The sequence below is a fragment of the Anabrus simplex genome, chromosome 1, assembly GCF_040414725.1.
Source record: "Anabrus simplex isolate iqAnaSimp1 chromosome 1, ASM4041472v1, whole genome shotgun sequence".
In the NCBI taxonomy this organism is placed as follows: Eukaryota; Metazoa; Arthropoda; class Insecta; order Orthoptera; family Tettigoniidae; genus Anabrus; species Anabrus simplex.
The window spans coordinates 827,497,476-827,520,444 of record NC_090265.1 but is presented as its reverse complement, the minus strand read 5'-3'; the positions used below and the strand labels follow the sequence as shown (position 1 = coordinate 827,520,444).

The 22,969-nt window shown below is 37.4% G+C and overlaps 1 protein-coding gene across 1 annotated transcript in view; it reads left to right on the top strand.

The window, feature by feature from the left end:
• The window catches only part of garz (Sec7 domain-containing protein garz), a 332,880-nt gene that overhangs the window by 23,371 nt on the left and 286,540 nt on the right, over window positions 1-22,969 (top strand). The window contains exons 2-6 of the mRNA XM_067136362.2: window positions 1,575-1,674; window positions 1,754-1,852; window positions 2,186-2,304; window positions 2,745-2,853; window positions 17,361-17,467. Coding sequence (XP_066992463.2) covers window positions 1,575-1,674; window positions 1,754-1,852; window positions 2,186-2,304; window positions 2,745-2,853; window positions 17,361-17,467 — 534 coding nt within the window. The remainder of the gene's footprint in view (window positions 1-1,574; window positions 1,675-1,753; window positions 1,853-2,185; window positions 2,305-2,744; window positions 2,854-17,360; window positions 17,468-22,969) is intronic.

The following is a 22,969-nucleotide window of genomic DNA, read 5'->3' as shown; positions in this document are numbered from 1 at the left end:
TGCAGCCTTGTTTATTATTTAAAATGGTAATAAGCAGAAATCACCCTTATTTACCAAGAACATTCTCTTGATCAACCGAGTTTGATAAATCGTATGGTCTGTCAAGGGGTTGTGTATTATTACATGCTCTTTGCAATAGTTCAGTGACAGCAAACCTGGAATTAATTATATAAAAGTGGGAGGTTATACTCAGCTCGAAAAAGAGGTCGCCACTGAGCGAATTGGCTGTGTGGTTAGGGGTGCGCAGCTGTAAGCTTGCATCTGGGAGATAGTGGGTTCGAACCCCACTGTCGGCAGCCCTGAAGATGGATTTCCATGGCTTCCCATTTTCACACCAGGCAAATGCTGAGGCTGCACCGTAATTAAGGCCACGGCCACTTCCTTCCCACTCCTAGGCCTTTCCTATCCCATCGTCGCCATAAGACCTATCTGCGTCGGTGCAACGTAAAGCAACTAGCAAAAGAAAAAACAGGTGTCATGGCGACCTGGTACCTGAGATTTGTTGTGCTCTGGTGTATGGTTACTTCAGTTAATCATAAAGCTGTGGTTTACTCATCTTCTGAAATTGTATCCAGATACATTTCTTGGACAGTTGCATGTGTAGTAAGCACCCGATAGAAGGGATGAAAAACATGTGACACAGACTTCAGTAAATACAACAAATCCTTCTTTGGCAGAGAGGTTGGTAAAGCTGCATTGTATGCCTTTCGGTGGTATAAGAGTCCTCGTTCTTCCCCTCCCTAGAAAACTAACACTTCTTGTAATGCCCCCTCATACAGGGTGGTCTTGTAGAAATGAATGCCCAATTTATCTTTCTTGTAATGTTGTCACTTGACATCATTCCATTTGAGCTGGTCACAATTTTTATTAACCCATCAATGTTGCAGAGGATATTAAAAATGAGGCATAGTCAAGGAACTCATTTTCTTGCATTTCTTTGACTATGAATGGTTTCCTCATTTGTCACCGTGGCGGGAATAGCATTTTGCGTTGTTGGATGCACCATGAGTGTTATGATGTTTATATTATTAACACTTTTAGTAATAATGCTTCATTTATTGGCTAAGGAGTTAATGCAGTTTACACTAGTGTATTTCTTAAACTCATTGCAAACAGTACATTAACTCCTATAGAGACGGAGATAACAAATAACTCTCTTTGCGCACCCATACAATACACTTTAGAGTGGTGAAAATCGTGTTAATCATGACCTGCTGGACATAATGCTCTTCACACACCTACAACCATGATTTTAGCAAATAATCACAGAAAACAAAACATCATATCTTCGATTCTATTCGAGATTGGAGTGAGCGCACTGTACACATACGTGGATTAATAAAAATTATACTATTGGTAAAGTTTTATCCATCCGTTGTGTGTTTACAGAATTTGTCCCATTCTTTTGAAAACCAAAATAAGTCTATGTAACAGCCCATATTCCATGTGTTCTTAAACCCTACTGGTATTAAATACTTAACACTGCTCAATTTTTGTACCTCTTTCTTTGACACTCCTTGTTGTAGATGAAATAGAATTTCTCAGAACGTTCTATATAAATTATTTGTTTTTAGGATGAAGACCAAGATGCCTTGATGCGAAGCTTTACCCATCTCAAGGACACATTGAATCAGATTGATGACCTGTTTGAATTAGACCCAAATACATTCCTTGGTAAGTGGAAATTTTATTAAAAGCAGCCCCTTTTTTCTTTTGATTACTTTTCACTCATTTTCAATTTATTTTCATCTAGGACCCTTTCTTGAAGTAATCCGTTCAGAGGAGACTACTGGACCTGTCACTAGTCTGGCATTATCTTCAGTGAACAAATTTTTATCATACGGATTAATTGGTGAGTGTTTTTACTGTGTAAAGGATAGCTTATAATTTTAAGAGTACAAGAAATCATCTTGAATGTATGCATTATTAAAATATTTAGAATAATGTGTACTTGGGGAATTGATGGGTTGTAAGGTAGAAACTCGGAGCATTTAATAGAATGCTGGCTTTCTGAGCCTAAGTTGGGGCAGGTTTGATCTTAGCACAGTTAGGTGTTATTTGAAGGTGTTCAAATATGCCAATGCAGTGTTGGTAGATTTATCAGCATGTAAAAGTACTGCTGCGAGTTTGATCATGGTGATAATTTTAAACTTTGGACAATAGTGCATATTATATTTGCTTCCAGATCGCTCTGGAAAATCTGTTGCTGCCACAGTGGAGAATATTGCTGATGCAGTAACACATGCTAGGTTTGTGGGCACTGATCAGGCAAGCGATGGAGTTGTTCTCATGAAGATATTGCAGGTATGTCGGCTGTTTTGTCTGTGGTTTGTTTAAATTAACATGTTTTTGTAAGTTGCCCAATATGTGTTACAAGATGAAGGATATTCCTGTCCCCAGATTCACCTTGCATATTTTGTGTGTTCTGTCTTAATCAGTTTATGCTCAACACCTGAGTTGTAAGGAAACACTTTCTTGGCTACTTTCTACACAGTTGGAATTCATGAGCAGTATTGCAAACTGATTTGAGTCTTACATAAAGAATTTTATTAGGACTCTTAAGAGGGCAGGAAATTTTAGTTATATTTCCACGTAACAATCCTTGTGTAATCTAACCTGTTTTATCTTCTCAATTGTGTTGATTACCTCCTTTCATTGTATAAGTCAGTTTCATAGAGTTTAACTTCATGTCAGTCCTATTTGAATACTCAAGGTATAGAAAGTGACTATCTTTTTCTTGCCAGGTGCTGCGGACATTGATGCTTTCACCAGAAGGAGCTATGTTAACCAACGAAAGTATTTGTGAAATCATGCTTAGCTGTTTCAGAATATGCTTTGAATCAAGACTAAGTGGTAAGAATGATTTCAGAAAAATGTTAATGAATATTAATTTCTGCAATATTTGTTGGATTATTAAATCAATTTTAAGTATTTTTAAAATTCTTTTATTGAGAGAAGTATAATTGAGACTACAATTTTCTCGTGGAATTGCACTAGGAAAGAGGTGGAATGAATTGTGTGTGCTGATTAGGTTAAGATTATTGATATGGCTAGGATTTTGATGAAATTTCATGTTTTTTCTGGTAACACACAAACATAGCTGCTTTTGTATTTACATGTTTTATGATAAATTGAGTATTTTAAGACCTATTTGTTAGGACTTCGTTTTGCATTTTTGTTGTTTAAGAGCATCCTTGTTCATTTTTCATTTTGGGTGCATTTTAGTGTAATTTTGACCAGCAATTCCCATTAATGCTATAATTTTGTTCTTTCTTTCATTGTCATTGATATTTCATATTTGCTGTACAAACTTGGCGATTATAATCTTTGTTTTTTATATATTTTTTCTATACATATTCAGATAGCTATATTGGTTAGTTCAGGCCAGAGGATTACATGCCTGACTGCATTCCAAACTTTTGTGTTGTGTGTTTGTAACATTACTCCCCAATGGTCTGAGATGGTCAACTTTATCAAACTCTGTGTCAGTCTAGTTCACAATATAAAAGGTGATCTACTAATTTTATAGAGTGCGTTATGCCAAAAACCAAAACATTCAGTTTTGAAATTGAAACGGTAACTACTATGTCTGATTGCTAGAAACTACTTTCTGATTAACATGTTATAGTTTCTGTGTTCTCATTTAGATAAAATGGATGTAGAATTAAATGATAGTGTACAGTCAGTCTTCTAAGTTTATACTTGAATTCAGTTATAGGTATGCCAGTTACTAGTCTAAATAATAAAAGGTTCAGAACTTTTTTCTGTTAAGTAAATTTAGAACAACTTCATTTTAAAAGTTTTTTTTTTAAATTGCTGTACATTTAAAAAAAGTGTTTTAGGTTATAAATGCCTTATTTGTAGGCCATTTCTTGATCATTCATTGGTCATCAAAATTCTGGCCTTAGTTATTGTTCTGTCAAATGCTTGGAAAGTAGAGTTTAGATTCCTGTGTCTTCCTTAGACATACATAGATCTTCATTTTAGACTGTTACGCCTTTCACCGTTCAGTCTGCAAGCCTCTGAATTAACTGTGCATCTTCACAATTCTCTGTTGTCCTACTAGCTCTGTGGCCTCATTTATTTCCGCACGTCTTATCGTAAAATCATAAAGAACTGAGTCTCTTGTCACATTGGTCTCCCTCCACACCTCTTACCTTCCATGGCCAACTCTGTTATTCTCCATAATCTACCTCCTCCATTCACCTTCCTAGTTAGCAAAATTAATCTCTTCTGTTCTAGTAATGCAGGAAAAGGCAAAACATGTTAGAAGTTGGCAATAGAAGACAAAAAGAGAAGGCATGATAGCTGAGTGCATAGTTGTTGGATTTCTGATGAAGGCAGCCACATTTCTGATCTTGGCCAATACACATGAAATTTTTTAAATGAAAAGTCACGTTCCTGTTGTTTGGATTCCATGTAAAGATGGAGGTCTCATGCCTACAATCATGACATTAATAGTCGTGTAAAACTAAAAGCTTGCCTGCTTGCTTTTTTGAATTAAGTTGAATTCACTCTGCCCTGTTGAAGGGGTGATTAGCGCATCAGTTTAGCTGCTTGCTTTGCTCGCATGTAAAAAATCACGTTGTCAGGGAGGGCATCCATTCTTGAACCCTGGCTTAAGCTGAAACAAGCCTGGGTTGCTCCAGTTATCCAAGAAATATTGAAGGCTGATATTAAAGTAGTGGCAACGTAGTCAAACACTCGCAGGGGATCGGGTATGGGAGTGGTCAGGTGGCGCTGTTGTCGATGTGTAGTGTGCATTTGACGGGCATCCAGGTGGCAGTATTGTAGCTGTGTGGCGTTGAAGTGAAGAGTGTAGATTTCACCACTCTAAAGCATGTTTCCAAAAGGTGATCAGCATTCATGGAATAAAATAGAAGATGCCCATGGCAAAAATACATCAGAATGTTATCAAGGATTACATGAAGCCTCTGGCAAGATTGCATTACCGTATAGGACGGTTGCAGAATGGGTTAAGACTTTTCGTGCGGGTCGGTATGAGCTGTTGGGAACACCTTCCGTACTCACCAGTTAAGAGTTCTTGTGACTTCGACCTGTTTTTGAAATTGAAGGAACCCTTCCAAGGCCACAGATTTCTTGACGTTGCATCCTTACTCTGTGCAGTAGGGTGCTCCGTGGCTGTAATGAAATGAAATGTCATATGGATTTTAGTGCCGGGATATCCCAGGACGGGTTTGGCTCGCCAGGTGCAGGTCTTTCTATTTGACGCCCATTGGCGACCTGCGCGTCGTGATGAGGATGAAATGATGAAGACAACACACACATCCAGCCCCCGTGCCATTGGAATTAACCAATTAAGATTAAAATCCCCGACCCGGCCGGGAATCGAACCCGGGACCCTCTGAACCGAAGGCCAGTACGCTGACCGTTCAGCCAACGAGTCAACAGAGAATGCCTTGCCAACAGTCCTCAACAGTTTCCAGTCATTTGGCAAATGGTAATAGACTTTGCTGGTGACTACATTGAAGGAATGTAATGCAATTGTACTTGTTAGTTCATTAAATATTGCGTTCTGTCAATATTGCCACTACTTTAGTTACAGCCCTCATATCTGGGATATGCTCGAGAAAGTAATCTTTTTTAAACCTTCCTTGTTCCCATCATGTGTCGTCATAGTCATTGATCTGGTTCTGTGGCTGACTGGTTAGCATCTTGCCTTCAGACCCTGAGGTCCCAATTCAATACCCAGGCAGGTCGTGGGATTTTAATTGTGAAAATTTAATTTCTTTGGCTCAGGGTCTCTCTGTTCTTTTTTCAACATCTGTGTAACTTGCTCGCAACACTACACACGGCCACAGAAACAAGCTGTTTCCAGTACACAGAAGACACGGACACCCTCATTGGAAAGGCGTGCCTTACAAGGGCTGCACCGGGCTAATAATAATACTCACAGTTATATATATCATCGCTACCGCTTTATCAAAATGCGCCTAGATCAGGTTCTTTTATATTTTACTCTCTCATCCACTGGATTCCATTGCAGGTTCTGATGCCATTTACTGTTTTTAGACAAGAGTGTCATTTTAATCTGGGTCTTCTTTAGCATCTCTTTCTGTTCATTTGTAGTTCATAGTTTTTGGCATTTCTTCTTCGTCTGTCCATTTAATATGTCCAAACAGTCTTGGTGCATTGCATTTTATTATTTTTATATCTATAAACTTCTCCACCTTTGCTTCATTCCTTACCGAGCTCGATAGCTGCAGTCGCTTAAGTGCATCCAGTATTCGGGAGATAGTGGGTTCGAACCCCACTGTTGGCAGCCCTGAAGATGGTTTTCCGTGGTTTCCCATTTTCATACCAGGCAAATGCTGGGGCTGTACCTCAATTAAGGCCACGGTCGCTTCCTTTCCACTCCTAGCCATTTCCTCTCCCATCGTTGCCATAAGACCTATCTGTGTCGGTGCGACTTAAAGCAGCTTGCAATAGAACTTGCTTCATTCCTTCCATATGAATTCATTTCTTGCTCCTTGTTTTTTGTCACTATGTCATTACCTTGGATCAGCAATCTGTGACATGGGAAACTGTGCAAAAAGGATTAAAAGTCTTATTGTCCTAGTTGAGCTGCAGGGGTTAAACTTGCTAAGATATAGCAGAACTATAAAAAACTATGAGATACATTTGGTTGAATCTATTGTTCTGTCTTTTTATATGGCTGTGAGACTTGGACTGTTTATTTATTTATTTATTTATTTATTTATTTATTTATTTATTTATTTATTTATTTATTTATTTATTTATTTATTTATTTATTTATTTATTTATTTATTTATTTATTTATTCGTATCAGAAGCATTAATACTATAAATACGTATACATATATACTCTTACTGAAATTACATACATTATAGACAAAAATGGAAGTATGAAGAATGAGATTTCCACCTAATCAATACTTTATTACAAAATGTTTGAAGTTATCTACATTGAAACAGTACCGGTTTCGACCTGTAAAAAGGTCATCATCAGCTGTTGGTGAACCTGCTTAATAGCGATAGTACGTAAAACATTACTAAAACTAATTTAACAAGAATGCCTTATTCTAATATAATATTACTTAAGATATATACATATGGTACAATATGGGGCTTAGACTCATTGGAGTTCCATTCAAAAATCTGTGCTGTTGCCAACATTATGTCAAACAATATACATATATACATATGGTGCAATAAAGGGCTTGGCTTGCTGGAGTCCCTTGAATGCCACACACTCCAAAAATTGTATAACAGAGGTTGAAAATACAGTTCCTATAGAATAGAGGATCACTGAGGTTTCGGTGTTAAGTTGAAACGTCTTTGCAGCATGTCGGCACTGAGACCAACCGTTGTGAATACACAATCAAGGTGCCTTGTTGGGCCACAATTTTGCGGGGAGCGTAATCGACTGAGGTTCTGTAGGTTGTTCATTCTTATTGTATGATGCTGATAAATACTAATTTCCAGGTTCCTTGTTGAGGCATGTCATGCTATGGATGAAGTTTTGAAATTAAAGAAAAGTTGATAGAGTCCTCTCTTCACACTTGCATTTGTGCTCAGGTAAATTCAAAATCTGAGAAAGAAAAAGGAAGTGGAATTAGAATAACTGATAGAGAGTGCCTGCTAAATGGAAGTAGGAATTAGAATAACTGATAGAGAGTGCCTGCTAAATGGTTTGTGTGCTAAGGAGTGTGTGTTACTTACGTGTGGGCTGGATATGTCTTCAAGTGTAGCCGGGAGTGTGCTGCACCTTGTTGCGTGTGCGTCGTGTTGCTGTCGTAGTGTTCAGATTGAGAGGTGGTGGGGAGGGGAAAGCAGCTTCTGGAGGGGGTGGGGTGAAGTGGGTTGTGTCTTTTGGGTTTTGTGTGGGTTTGTGTCTGCTGATTCTTTTTAAATATGTGTCTTTTAGAATGGGAATGGCTGTGTTGAAGAGGATGTTAGTTTTATCTGTGATTTCATTTAAGTTGAGGTTGGGATTAGCGTATTGGTCCATATTGATATAAAAATCTTCCATTATGTTGAGCAATGGGCCTGTGGGGTTCATATTTAGAATTTCCATATCGTTCTCGATATTAGTGAACTTATGCTTGTGTTCTTCGACATGTTGCCCTATGGATGAAAAGCTGTTATATTTAGTGGCATTGACATGTTCGCTGTAGCGAATGGAAAAGCATTTGCCGGTACGTCCGATGTAGCTGGCTTCACAATCATTGCATTTCATGCGGTACACTCCTGAGTGGCTGTATTTGTTGTTTTCATTGACAGATTTAGTGTTATGTAAAATGGAAGCATTATTACGTGTGGTTCTGTAAGCTATTTTTAGATTGTGTCTTTTGAAAATATTAGTTATGGGGTGGATGTGGGTGTTGTTAAAGGTAAAAAGTGCGTAGTCTTTCTTAGGTTTGTTGTTTCTACTTAATGTGGATTTCGGTTGGTGTTTTATTTTGTGAATGATATTGTTTATAATGTTTCTGCTGTATCCGTTATGCTCCGCTATTCCGTGAATTAGGTTTAGTTCCTTGTTTAATTCTTTTGGGGATAGGGGAATGTTGAAAGCTCTGTATATCATACTGTAGTATGCTGCCTTCTTGTGTGCATTGGGGTGAGTGGAATCTATTTTTATGGTATTGGAGGTTTGTGTAGGTTTTCTATAGATTTTGTATGTCAAGTGGTCTTCTGTTTTGGTGATGGATAAATCACGATAATTCAGAGTGTGATTTTTCTCGGTTTCCATCGTAAATTTTATGTGTGGATCTATTTTGTTTAGCTGTTCGAGTATGTTGTTTTCGTTTGTAAACCTGCAGTCTATAACAACGAAGATATCGTCTACAAATCTGCACCAGAATGATATATTGTCAATTTTGCTAATTTCTGAGTGCTCTAAGTGGTCTGTGTAGATCTCAGCTAGTATTCCTGAAGCTGGTGAACCCATGGGAAGGCCTTGTTGTTTGTAGATAGTGTCGTGGAATCTAAAGTAATTATTGTTGAGGGCAAATTCAAGTAAATTAATGAATTCGTCTATTTCAAGGACACTCAGATTACTGTGATTTCTTAAATTTGATTCTATTAGTCTTGTCGTTTTCTGTATGGGTATGTTGGGGTACATGTTAGTGATATCATATGATGCTAGAGCGTGGTGTTGTTCGATTTTCAGTTCTTTGGTGATGTTGCAGAATTCTATTGAGTTTCGTACTGATTTCTTGGCTAAGAATTTGTAGTGTTTCTTGAGAAATGTTTGTATGAAGCATGATAATTTGTACGTCAGGCTTGATCTGTAATTTATGACCGGTCTCATGGGTACTTTGTCTTTGTGGATTTTAGAATAGGCTTTCGCTGACGACAGTTTGGGGTTCATTATGGTCAGCTTCGTGGTTTCTTGTTCGTTAAGGAGAAAATGGGTGTTTTTTAGTAATGTTTTGAGATTTTTTTGGATACTGGCAGTTGGATCTTTTCGTTTAATTTGAAAGGTGTCGTCTGAGAAACACTGTTTAGTTTTATTGATGTATTCGTTTCTGTCGATGATGACTGTGGTATTACCTTTGTCTGCCTTTGTTATTAATAGATTGTTATGCTTGATTTTGTCTTTGAGTTTCCTGAGTTGGATATTATCAGTTTTGCTTTTACAGTTGATGATGTTGTTAATCTTGTTAATGTATAGCGGCAATTTCTTCTTAACCTCAATTCTGATCTCGTCGTGCGAGTCGTGAGGAACTTTGTTTAGAGCATTTTCGGTTTCTAATAGATTATATTATAGACAAAGTCACACTTATAAAAGAAAAGGTCGATACTACTTTTGCCCAGAAATTGGCGACATCCCGTGCATTTTCTGTTGCCTGCAGTAGATCTTGTACTGTGCATGTTTTAGGGTACCTACTACACTGCAACAAATGGGGCGTCGTCTGGATTGCACCACACTCGCACAATGAGGACTCGATGTTGAAACCGCACTTCTGCCCGTAATCTGTTCAGTGATCTCCAAGTGCTCCATTTCTCCATGTGACCAGGTGGTAGTTCTTCACTTGGTGTTAGCCATTCTTCGGAGCGAGTGCAGCTTGTGCGCCACATATCAATTCGGGATTGCTGAGGTGTCCCGTTACGAGCCTCTGTTGTTCTGAGGAAGCTTTTCCTTGATTTGAGTCTTGGAGTAACTGGCCTGTATCCATACAGAGAGTGAGCTTCTTCTTCCTCTCGTTTTTTGCTGCACCCTCTGGACGGATATCAGGAGGGGCAATACCAGCAAGACTGTACAGTTTGTCCAACGGAGTAGGTTTTAGACAGCCGGTAATGATGCGACAGGTATCTTTTAGAGCAACATCTACCTTCCTGGCGTGACTTGACTTGTACTAAACTTGAACTGTGAAGGCTGGTGACAAAAGTCGAATCGATGACTTCAAGATGTGGTGTTGGTGGCGATGCTACTTTTACCATGGATGGAAAGAACAAATGTTTCCATTATAAACAAACTGAGGATCAAGAAATGACCAGCTTCCGGTGTAAGTGAAAGTTACCTCCTATTCCTCATCCACATCTTTAGGAGACATTGACAGAATTTTGCAAGACAAAATTGAAGACTGTAGACCATGAGGAAAAACAGCAAGTAGATGGATAGATAGATAGATAGATAGATAGATAGATAGATAGATAAAGCCTTTATTTACTGTGGCGAAGTTAGGGCTCTTGGCCCTTTCTTACACTTAACCACACACATATTATTATTCCATAACCATATTAAACCAATATTTAATTTATTGTGCAATAATATATCATTTTCACACACAATCACTCGTTCCACTCATACAGGTACTGTACCTTGCTGGAAGCACTTAACGAGGAACTGCTGGTAGGAGGTTTTAAATATACTTTTTGATGCAGCATCCTTGATGTCTTTGGGAAGAGCATTCCACCATCCCGAAGCGGTGATAGTAAATGATCGATGGTATGTGGTTGTTCGGTGGATAGGTATTTCTAGGAGGGACACTGAGCGAGTATCATGAGGATGTAAAGAACCAAGGTGACGAAAATTGCTGGAGAGATAAGCAGGGATGTCTTCCGAAAGTACCTGGTACACAAGAGTATTTGCATGTAGTTTACACCTGTCATCTAGTCGTAACCAAGATAATTGTTTATAGTAGGGAGAAACTCGAGTGTCAAACCGTAAATCCATAGCATATCTAAGACAAGCATTTTGAGTGCGTTGTAGTTTCAAGCTTAATTCTTTTGTTATATCCCTAAGAATTACATCACAGTAGTCAAAAATGGGAAATAATAATGACCGAACAAGTTGAATTTTCAGTGATCGAGGGAGTACATTTCTGAAGCGTTTTAAGGGGTGCAAGCCACAATAAACCTTTTTGCAGATATTCTTAACTTGTGTTGTCCAGTTTAGAGTTTACGTTATAATAACACCAAGGTTAGAAACTGATTCACAATAAGGTATAACAGTATTATTTAAAGTTACGGGAGGAATGCAATTTTGTTTTAAAATGTGAAGATTCTTTGATGTACCGATGATAATGGCTTGCGTTTTATGGGGGTTTAATTTAAGGTTGTTTTTAATTGCATAGCTATTAATTTGTTCAAGGTCAGCGTTTACATTACATATTGCTTGTTGTATATTATTAGTTCTAGTGTGGTAATAAATTTGCAGATCATCAGCATAAAGATGGTACTTGCAGTGCTTAATTGATCTGGTGATATCATTTATATATAAAGTGAATAGGAGAGGGCCTAGGACTGACCCTTGTGGAACACCAATTTTTTTTGTTCGCCACGTTGATTTATTATTATTTGCAACCACACACTGCCGGCGGTTTGTGAGGTAAGAATAGAAAAATTCCAGCACTTTCTGGCTAAAGTTTAAGGACTGTAATTTGGAAAGAAGCAACCTAGGATCGACAGTATCAAATGTGCTACTGAAATCTAAAAGAGTAAGTATTGTCACTTGTTTGTTGTCCATTGCATATCTAATGTCATCTGTCACTTTCAGCAGAGCTGTCATGGTACTATGTTTTTTCTTAAAGCCTGATTGGTAAGAGTCGAGTAAAGCATATTTATGTAAGTACGTAAGGATTTGTTCATGTACCAGGCGTTCCAGCACTTTGGACAAGGGTGGTAGGATAGAAACTGGTCGGTAATCTGAAGGAATACTGGGTCCATCCTTTTTTGGGATTGGGATGACGAGGGCATCCTTCCACGCCGTAGGGAAAATTCCTTGGGTTAAACAGTAGTTAATAATGTGTTACGATCGGCAGAATGGCGCCAATGATGTATTTGTAGAAAGACAGAGGTATGCCATCATGTCCAGCAGCATTTGATCTGAGAGAATACATAACTCGTTTTACGTCATTTATACCAAGCTCTTTAAACACAAATGTATCTTGAATTGGCATAAAATTATTATTATTATTATTATTATTATTATTATTATTATTATTATTATTACTGTTATAAAAATTATTATTATTACTTGTACAGTTACAAAAATTATTATTATTATTATTATTATTATTATTATTATTATTATTATTATTATTATTATTTGCTCTTACAGTGGATTCGGCCGACGTGAAGTGTAAATTTAAGTCCTCAAGGGATACATTCGGCGCCTGCCTTAGTAACTTTCGACCTATACCCATCGTTCGTAATTGTTTCCATATTTCTGTCGAGTTCTTGCATTTCGATACTTGACATGTGTTTACATTTACTGTTTCTGATTAACTGTTTAACCCTGTTGGGGAGAACACGGTAATTTTCAAAGTCATTAGCATTACCCGTTCGTTAAAACCTTCTGTACCATGAGTCACGCTTTGCCATTTCTGATTTAACCTCACTAGTCAACCACGGAGAAGGTGGTCGAGTCACCCGAATCTCTTTCTTGGGAGCAAATCTGTCATACAGTTCTAACACCAGATCAGATAGTTTATTTATTTTTACGTCAATATCATCCATGTGTAAAATATCGTTCCACGGCAGATAATATGCTTCGTGTCGTATTCTTTCCTTGTCCAGATTTTTTATATCCCTGCGTGTTATATATTTAGTCTCATATTTTGGCATCTTTAATGAATAGCAGAAATATATTAGATCATGAGTAGAAATACCTGGCACTGCAAGCTGTCCGTGATTTAAAACTTTCTGAGTATTGTTAGTTATGATCAAGTCAATCAAAGTATGAGTCGTCCGGTTTACTGTATGTAGATGGTTAGTAGCATTTAGAGGTAGGATGTTCAGGTCTAAGCTAAAGAACATATTTTGTAAATGCAATGAGTCGTTTGTCGCAGTCAGCAGATTTGTATTAAAATCTCCAAGTATAATTATATTTTCGTACAGTGGAATTAACTTGGCTAAGCAAATTTCAAGGTCCGATATATGTCTTACGTCTGGGGGTTTATAAACTACTCCGATCAGTACTTTTTGATTGTTAGCCAAAACTTCTATAAACATAAACTCAGGTCGACTGGGAATTGTCTGGTCTGAAGTAGCCACTATTTTACTTTTGAGGTCATTACGACAGTATATAGCACACCCTCCCCCTATACGTTTTCTTCGGTCTAGACGGTGTAAAGTGATGTTATTTAATTCAACCAGGCCTGAGTTTAGTGAGGGTTGTAACCAAGTCTCAGTTACACATATGCAGTGCAAGGTATTACTATTATGAAAGAGGGATTGTATTTCGTCAATGTGAGCCATTAACGATTGCGCGTTAATATGACAACACTGTAGGGCTCGCCGATATCTTGAAAGACTTTCCCTGAGAATGTTTCCCACTGACGCTGTTGAGGGGTAGGGTGAAGGGGGCGACTGGGGAGGGGGTGGGAGCGGGTCACTGACATCAAGGTCACTACAATCAGTAGAAATAGCACTTGTTTTGTGACTAGCCATTATCTAGAAAAGACTTCTGCTTACTCACCTTGTTTTCACCGCAAGTACTTCCAGGGGCACAATCACATTCACTCACACACATACATGCACATTTACTTAAAACCACAACATTATCCATTAATGCCATCTCAGTAATGAGTCCGTATCAATGCTCACTCGTGTTTTACATTAAACTAACAAGTTGTACCATTGTAGTAATTAACACCTTTCGTCCATTGTCACATAGCACAACAATGCGACCGTCCTGGCTCCAGACACGATTTAAGCCAAAGTGATCTCGTGCACGATTTAAAATGTTTTTCCTGGTACCCGTGAGCGATTCCGTCAGGAGAAGGTGCGTGCCTTTTAGCCGACGTTTAGCTCTCCAAATGCGGTCACGAACCTGGTACCGCAGGAACTTAATAATCAGTGGGCGTTTACCCGTGGCAACCACATCAGCCGTTGTTCGCTTCGGAACACCTAGGCGATGGCAACGGTCAATGTCTGACATATTAAGCTCGATATCCAGTTTTTCTTTAATAGTTGATAATACTTTAGCGTACACGTTTTCACCTGGTGCTTCCGGGACGCCATGCAAAATTAGACAGTTTCGGCGGCTGTATTGTTCCGCTTCGTCCATCCGTTCTCTTTGCTTGTCAGGCTTTTCCTCTATTTTTAAAATATTGTTTTTTATGTCTTTCAGTTCACCAGACACTTTCCCTTGAAACGCACAGAACTCCTCCTCCAGCCGCTGTAGTTTCTCCTCCCGGTTGGCGCTGCTGGTCGCCTCCTTGAGTTGGGCGCGAAAATGCTGCATCGCATCTTCAATTGCCGATACCTTTTGAACTACATCCCGTAGCGTCATGATTTTTGTCAGTCTTGGACGGTGATTATTAAAACTATGGAGATTAGGTCGCGAATGGCACTTAGTTGCTGTTATCTTGCAGATTTACGAGTTAGCCTTGACACACACTTTACACTATGACTGAGCTCTCCGCCATCTTGCTTAGACCAAAGAAGATGATCACCGGCCTGCCTCTTCAGATTATATTAAAAATAGCTGAAGACCACTGGGTGGGGATGACATGTCAGGGATGCAATAGTAAAATGATCTTTAAATGAGGTCAGAATGCTCAACAGTGAGCAGAGTGACTAATGATGATCTTCTGTCGCCTACTTTTCAGAAATTTTCTTTCATCTGCTCTATTTGAATTTCATCTGTCTTTGTTACTGGCCAATTGCTTACATAATTATGACGACATGCTGTGTGCCTTAATTCATTAGCCTTTTTTTGGGGGGGAATATCTTTATTCCATAGTATATCTGTACTCTGTGATGGAAAATACCCTGAAGCTGTGTTTTTTCTCTCCATATTTCTGTATCTAGTCTTGCTTTCTCCATTAATTAATTTCTTAAGTACTTAGAAATCCATACGACTTCAGTACTTCCGTCTCCAGTTTTTATTGTTCATTTTCCTTGCTTTCCTTTAACCTCATTATCATTTTTAGTACACTCCTGCAATGCAGTAGGTAGTAACACCTTACCTCATGGCGCTATAGCCCTTATGGTCCTAGGCCTACCTAGTAACCACTGCTCAGCCCAAAAGCCTGCAGATTACAAGGCCAGTGCGACTAATCTTCTCAGCTGTTTTTCTTCTCTTTCTACCAGGCAAGTTGGCCGTGCGATTAGGGACACACAGCTGTGAGCTTGCATCTGGGAGATAATGGGTTCGAATACCACTGCCAACAGCCCTGAAGATTATTTTCCGTAGTTTCCCATTTTTCATATCAGGCAAATGCTGGGGCTGTACCTTAATTAAGGCCATGGCAGTTTCTAGTATGTCTGTATCCAGTTACTTAAGTATGAATGTGTTTTCTACTACCCAGTAAACATTTGGGGTATCATAAGAAAAACATTTTTATAAGCATTGTTTGGCTCTTTCTTGCTATTGTACATTTTAACAGGAGTAACCTAAATTATTCTTAAATAAAGCTAATATTCAATCAGCCAATCAATACTATTTATGACATAATCATTATGCATCATACATGTTAATACTCGGTGATAACATGTACACCAATAAAATTCAATCATATATGCCTCTGTGAAATCAGCAGTTTTTCAAATTAAAAAGTCCTTTACCGAGCAGGTAGCCGCGTGGATTGAGTCGCATAGCTATCAGCTTGCATTTGGAAGAGAGTGGGTTCGTACCCCACTGTCGGCACGGCAACCCTGAAGATGGTTTTACGTGCGTTTCCCATTTTCACACCAAGCAGTTGCTGTGGGTGTACATTAAGGCCACGGTCGCTTCCTTCCCACTCCTAGCATTTCCCTATCCCATCATTACCATAAGACCTATCTGTGTCGGTGCGACGTTAAGCAAATTGTAAAAAAATAAAAATTAAAAAAGTCTTTAAAACAAATTGAAAACCGTGCTGTTGGCAGCCCTGAAGATGGTTTTCCGTGGTTTCCCATTTTCACACCAGGCAAATGCTGGGGCTGTACCTTAAGGCCACGGCTGCTTCCTTCCCACTCCTAGCCCTTTCCTGTCCCATCATCGCCATAAGACCTATCTGTATCGGTGCGACGTAAAGCAACTAGCAAAAAAAATTGAAACTTAAGAAAGGATGTTGAAGGACTATTGCATTTTAAATTTGCTGTAAAGAATTTGAACTTTATCAATGTGTAAGTACATTGTGTTATCTTTTAAAAATATTTATAATGTTGATCTAAAGAATCTAAGTAATTCTCTGAAGAAGCCATTGAAATAGAACAAAACATGCATAATGCATAACGAATATGTAATAAACAATTAAGTCCATTGCATTGAAAACTATAATTGAGCTCTTCGTAAAAGTGTTCTTGGTGATTTCTTTAACGGCAGACCCAAAATTTGCAAGTGGTTGTAAATTTTTGTAATGCGGCAAAGTTGTGAATCCCCTTTTGCACTTTTTCCCATTCCATTCTTTCCAATTTTAAGGTCATTTACATTATTTTTATGGCTCGTTTGAAATTTTATTGTTTCCTAGCTCTTTAAACAAAAATGCACGGAAATTGCATCCGCGTCTTAATTACAGCTCACACTGTACTAAGTAATGCTCCTAATACCTCATATTACTTACAATCATGTGATGTTGCATTACAAACATCTGATTTTATGTCGCTTGGCATGGCCTTTGTGATGCTCTATTCTGCTCCCAACTGATAACAGAGGAGCACTTTTGGTAATGATTTTCAAATCAGCCATTAGTGATTCACTATACTTTTTTTTAAATCACGCTCTGAAGTTCACAATATATATATAAAATATCTGTTACATTTTATGGAATAGGGATTCAAATGAAGAGAACCGTACATATTTCTATATGCTGTGATATTGATTGAATGTTAAGTTTATTTAAGATTGACTGGTAAATATGGCTTCATTTGACTCTTTTCTCTTCTTTTATATTAATTATTCCCAAAATAATTTTTTTCTTTGTCTCTTTGGTGATTGTGCAGAATTACTTCGTCGGACATCGGAACACTGTCTGAAGGATATGGTCCAGCTGCTATTTACAAGATTGCCTCAGTTTTCTGAAGACTTTAGAGTACCAGTTAATCTTAAAGTAAGTGGAAATGCTCCTGTTTTGAACAATAATATTTTTACAGTGATTCTACAGTTTATTATACTGTATTGTAATTAATTATTGTAGTGAATGAAAAATCCAGCTTCATAGTTATTCATGTAATGTGTCCAATATGACCCCCTCTGGTTTCTCAATATACATCTTGGTACTGCATGTCAGCCTGGATGACTGGGCACTTACCCTCAATCTGTATTCGTAAATGTGGCAGGTCATGGAACTTCATTTTTGAGATCTCATTTCAGTAGGGTAAAATACTTTCTGAATACTCTTTTTAAGTCTTTGTTTTAGGTAATAATGTCAATAACTTTCACAAAAAAGACTCAAAGTAATGTGGCAGGTTATTAGGGTCCTTATAACTAAAATAACTATGTAGAGGTGTGGCGTGTTCTACTCTCCACTGAATTTATTGTACTGCAATTTACAGTGTTATAATCACAAGTTCACTTATCCCTTTCCGGCCCTTAGCGCCCGACTGTTCATTTAGCCTTCAGGTCCTTAGCGCCCGAAAGCGCCCGGCTGCATTATTTGCATTCGTCTGCGATCTGTGCGATAGTTTATTTTTCTCATCAGTGAAGTGTTTATAAGGCATTTATGAACATGCAGTTCAATCTACAAGTCTTAGGAAATAAAGGAAGAGAGATAATCTGTCTTGACATTGCCTAGGCAACGGTCTTGAACTTCCGCAAGCGCGGGTCAGCTGTTTCGTTCGTAAACATGGCGGGATTGAATATCGCGTATATTGAAACTGAGCTTGAATATGGGCGAAAAAAAGTGACACAGAATCCTTGAGTAGGGGTGCAGGTGAATTTTTAATGAGTGAATAATATATCAACGAATATAATTTTAGTGATAACAGTGATATGAATGAAAACGAATATCGATAAATCGGACCTGATGGCGATGCCACGGCAATTCAGGTAACACAAATATTACGTTTCGTTACTCAGAATGATTAAATGGATGGTGTTGAACCTGCGCATAATTCGGAAAGAGTATTAGGGGAAAGAGACTGTTTTTTACGTATGTTAGGAGGAGAAAAATTATTCAGTGACATAGCCTATTGCGCATATAACAATGCAGCCTTCAAACAGTCGCATTCCGGTAAGATAAAAACAGAATGGGAAGACACTTGCCCAGATGAAATAAAATCTTATATACAATGGGCATCATTCCACTTCCAAAATCACATGATTATTGGTTTTGAGGGATACAGACAACATGGGAATGTGACAAATGCAGACTGTCTCTGTGTCGAGTATCATGAGGATGGGGGGTTGAAAAACACATTATAACTGAATAAACAGAGAAATGGATGTGGTGGTATATTTTCTAATGTTATTGAAAATTTGAATTCATTGTGATCAATAGTTTTTACTGTATTTAACTTTTTCTGAAACAATACGGTCTGTTTCAGTTTTTGCTAAATAATAGGTTGAAACCTGGGGATAAGCAGAGTGAAAATGCGGGCGGGAAAGGGTTAAGGGGAGTTAGAAGACAATTTTCGGTAAATTTTTTCTCTTTTGCATTTTATCCCAAGTTAAAATGAGCCATTTTCTGAACAACATTATGTATAAATTAGTTTAAAATTTGCCTGGAACGTGTGTTATTTGTATTTTTTTTTAAATACTGTCTGCACAGGTCGAAAATATTAAACATATTGCAATCATTACTTCAAGGTGAAATAAATTCGATAATTTTTAATGTAGAAGGTTGTGGTTTGTTGCAATAGAAAGGAGAATTTATGTAATGCCTATTGATAGCACTGTAGAAACCAATATAGCTGTTGTTTAGAATATAAACATTTGCTTTTTTATTGGTACCTGTATTTTGAGTAAGCTTCAACAGTACTCAGCTACAGTCATTCAACAATGTTAAAAGAAGGGTTTTCAAGAAACATAAGTTTTTTTGTGACTATGATTTCCAAAATTGAACTGTTAACTTTTTGGCTGTTAATTTTCTTTCCTTCTGTAGTCACAAAGTAGTATGGGGTTATCCTCTGTTTCTCTGGGCCCCATGTCCCATTAGGTTTATTCTTATGTAATGTCATGGCATCCCCTTTTCGTTGTGTTGACCTATTTTTAAAATTTTCTTTACCAGGCGAGTTGGCCTTGCAGTTAGGGGTGCACAGCTGTGAGCTTGCATTCGGAAGATAGTGGGTTCGAACCCCACTGTCAGCCCTGAAAATGATTTTCCGTGGTTTCCCATTTTCACACCGGGCAAATGCTGGGGCTGTAAATTAAGGCCACGGTCACTTCCTTCCCACTCATAGACCTTTCCTATCCCATAGTCGCCATAAGATCTGTCGGAGCGACATAAAGCAACTAGCAAAAAAAATATTTCTTTCTGATCTGTTGAATAAGTTAGAAGACAAAACACCACATTTTCACTAATTTTCAGTCATTTCAAACTTTAAATTCCGTTTTTGAACATTTACATTTTTAGTCACATTCTTCCTCATATGTCAAGAACCACTTGGAGTAGAGTATTAAAATTCTCAGGAAGTTATAACATGCCTATAATGAGACTGCTGAACTATGAATACATAATATTATGTATAACCAAATTTACTTCAGAGAAAGCACAAACAAATGATTAAAAAATGATTCCTATTGTTAAAAATCAGTATTTCCTAAACCGGTGACTGCAGTCCAATAAATTTCCTTCAATAAAATAAGAACATATTCCAGAATGTCCAGTAAAAGTTTCATATCCGAATCTGCAGTGGTTTCTGAAATAATAGGGAGTAAATTAAGAATAATATTATTGGTATAGGGCTTTCCAATTCCCCTTAAGCTTCTACTCAACACAGTTTTTACTCATGATCAAAACAAACACACACACTTGGGTGATCACGCTGCACTCAGATACATCAAACCGCTGTTATCTGCACGGCTCCTTACTGTGCAGTGTCATTCCAGAACAGTCTACACCTAGTATCCCTTGTTGAGCTCCGCATAGCCATCTGATGGACTCATCACGTATTCGTGTCATTTTTGTACTGCTTACTTTGACTCGTGATCGATGCACTCAAGACTGTCTGGCATATACCAGTTGCACTCTTTTATAAAGACTTGTAGAAGATTCCAATAATTCTCATTTCCAAATCATTTTGTTCACCTGGTCCATTGTTAATCAGCTTTTATTACAGTCTTAATTTATAAAATTCATAAAAAGAAGTACAAGAAATTCAGTTCTGTAACCCCAAAGTACTTGAATTGGAGAAGTGACAAGTTGTGATATTTTTACTCTCTTACAAACATTTTAAATACTACTCGTCATTTAGTATAACCATACTTACCATGTTTATGCGAATAATCCCTGCATATTTATTTTTAAAATTTGAGGCACGAAATTGGGGTGTGGGTTTTATTTGCGTCAATGTTGGCATTTTTTTTTTTTTTTAATTTCAAAATGAGACTTCCTAAAGTCAGGGCACGAGGATTATTCGGTGGCGGGTATTATTCGCGTAAATACAGTAATACTGGTTTGACACTATGCATATCGAATTATTATACTGAAATTTTGTAGGCTTAAACTGATCATGTGAGTATATAAAATTCAACCCCCTTTTTTTGGTAGGAAATTTTATGACCGCAAAATCATTTCCTTTTAATTCTGCACTTACTTTTTCCTTCTCCTAGTCCGATCCTTCATTTTTTTACCTCACGCTCCTCTACACCACATTAGTTAATGTGGAAAAATAAGGCATGGTAAATATAAATTTAATGACATAAATGATTGATGTTCAACAGATCATCCTGCATGTTCATAGTACCATAATAGTACTTGGAACTCGAGTTATTTAGATTTCTTTGAAAAGTATTTTTAATTCAAATGTTTTGTATATTCCTGCTGTTAGAATTGAATGTATTGTACTCTTTTTATGAAATTTATAAATTAAGACTGTAACAAAATTTTATTCATTGTTGTAAATACAATAATTCTTACTTCATTTCACGTAATAAACTTCTGCTGACTGACATTTTGTTGGTGTTGCGTGCTACAACTCATTGTTATTTTAGATCAACAGCTTCTGAATTCTTGCAACGATGCCATGCTCATTTTTTGTACATAATTGGATTGATATCACCTGATCAGAACCACTTCATTGTACTGTACCTTTTCCACTTTTGTGCTGCCTGCCTGCCTACCTACTTACCTACCAACCAATGTCACACATTTCTTTTGCTGACACCGTTTATTACAAACATCTTCCTTATTCCTTTTTTCAAATCAAATAAAAAACTCTTTATTTGCAAATGAGGTGTCTACCTCTGGTTCTGGGCAGTCACTCTCTATTTTCTTTTGAATTTTGTCAGTATCAGAATATGTATTCTTCCATTCACAATGTACCTACATTCATACAGGAAGTACTTGCATATTTCCATCTGATGATTGTGGACACCTTAGGATAGATATGTTACAGAACTTGGAGCTTATACGAATGAACTTTCTCTTGCTGATAATGCTTTGGGAGTGCTGTTCAGTTATGGTCAGGTCACTACACACTGCAACCAACTCGCATGTCTGCACAGTAAAATAATATCTATCAGCACAATCATAAATAGGTAAATAAATATACTAAAACCCTGCCCATCGGAATATCCATACTGATTATGCAGATAATATTTCTGCATCAAATTCACACCTAAAAGTAATAGTCTAAAAATTCTGAGACAAATATTCTGAAATGATTTTCAGTTTTAATTAAATTAAATCATTTTAGAATTACAGATTTTTGTTTTGTAGATAAATCCTCTTGATGTAAAATTATCATTTTATAAGTGCTACATTTTTATGCTTGTTTTACAAAAAATAGGCGTGGGTAAGTGAAAGTGAGTTTACTTCGAAACGAAAAAATTTTATCTTGAGAAAAACTCTTTACTGTGACTAGATGTTCCATTGTAGGCCAAAGCTCCTCTTCACTACTGCTTTATTATTTGAAATTATGTAAATTTGTCAAATTACTATTCTATGTAGTGTATTTGCATTTATTGTTGAATTTAGATATGTCTTCGTTTTGTACTGTCCATAGTATGAAAGTACAGTAGAACCTCGATAATTCGAAGTCGGTTAATTCAAAATCTCGCCTAATTTGAAGCAGCTCTCGTTCCCGGAATCATGAGGTACGGTTTTGCATGTTATTTAAATCGTTTAATTCGAAATACGGATAATTCATAATTCGAAGAAGAATGTCGATCCCGTTACCGAAATTTAGTTTTTTAATTCGAAACTGCCTTTACATTTTGAAAAAAATAGTATTGTACAGAGTAATTTAAATTTAAAATTTCTCCTCGTCATGAAAGAACGCGTCTTCCAGAACGTGAAGGGGTAACTTTGCGCACTTTCACCTACTTCGGCATTTATACAGTGTGCTTCATATCTGCTATGTTCGAGCGGAATCGTAATGATTTTGTATTCGGCATTTTTAGGAACGCTACAATTCCCAATATCATGTAGCAGGCAGTGTGCGGTGAGGTA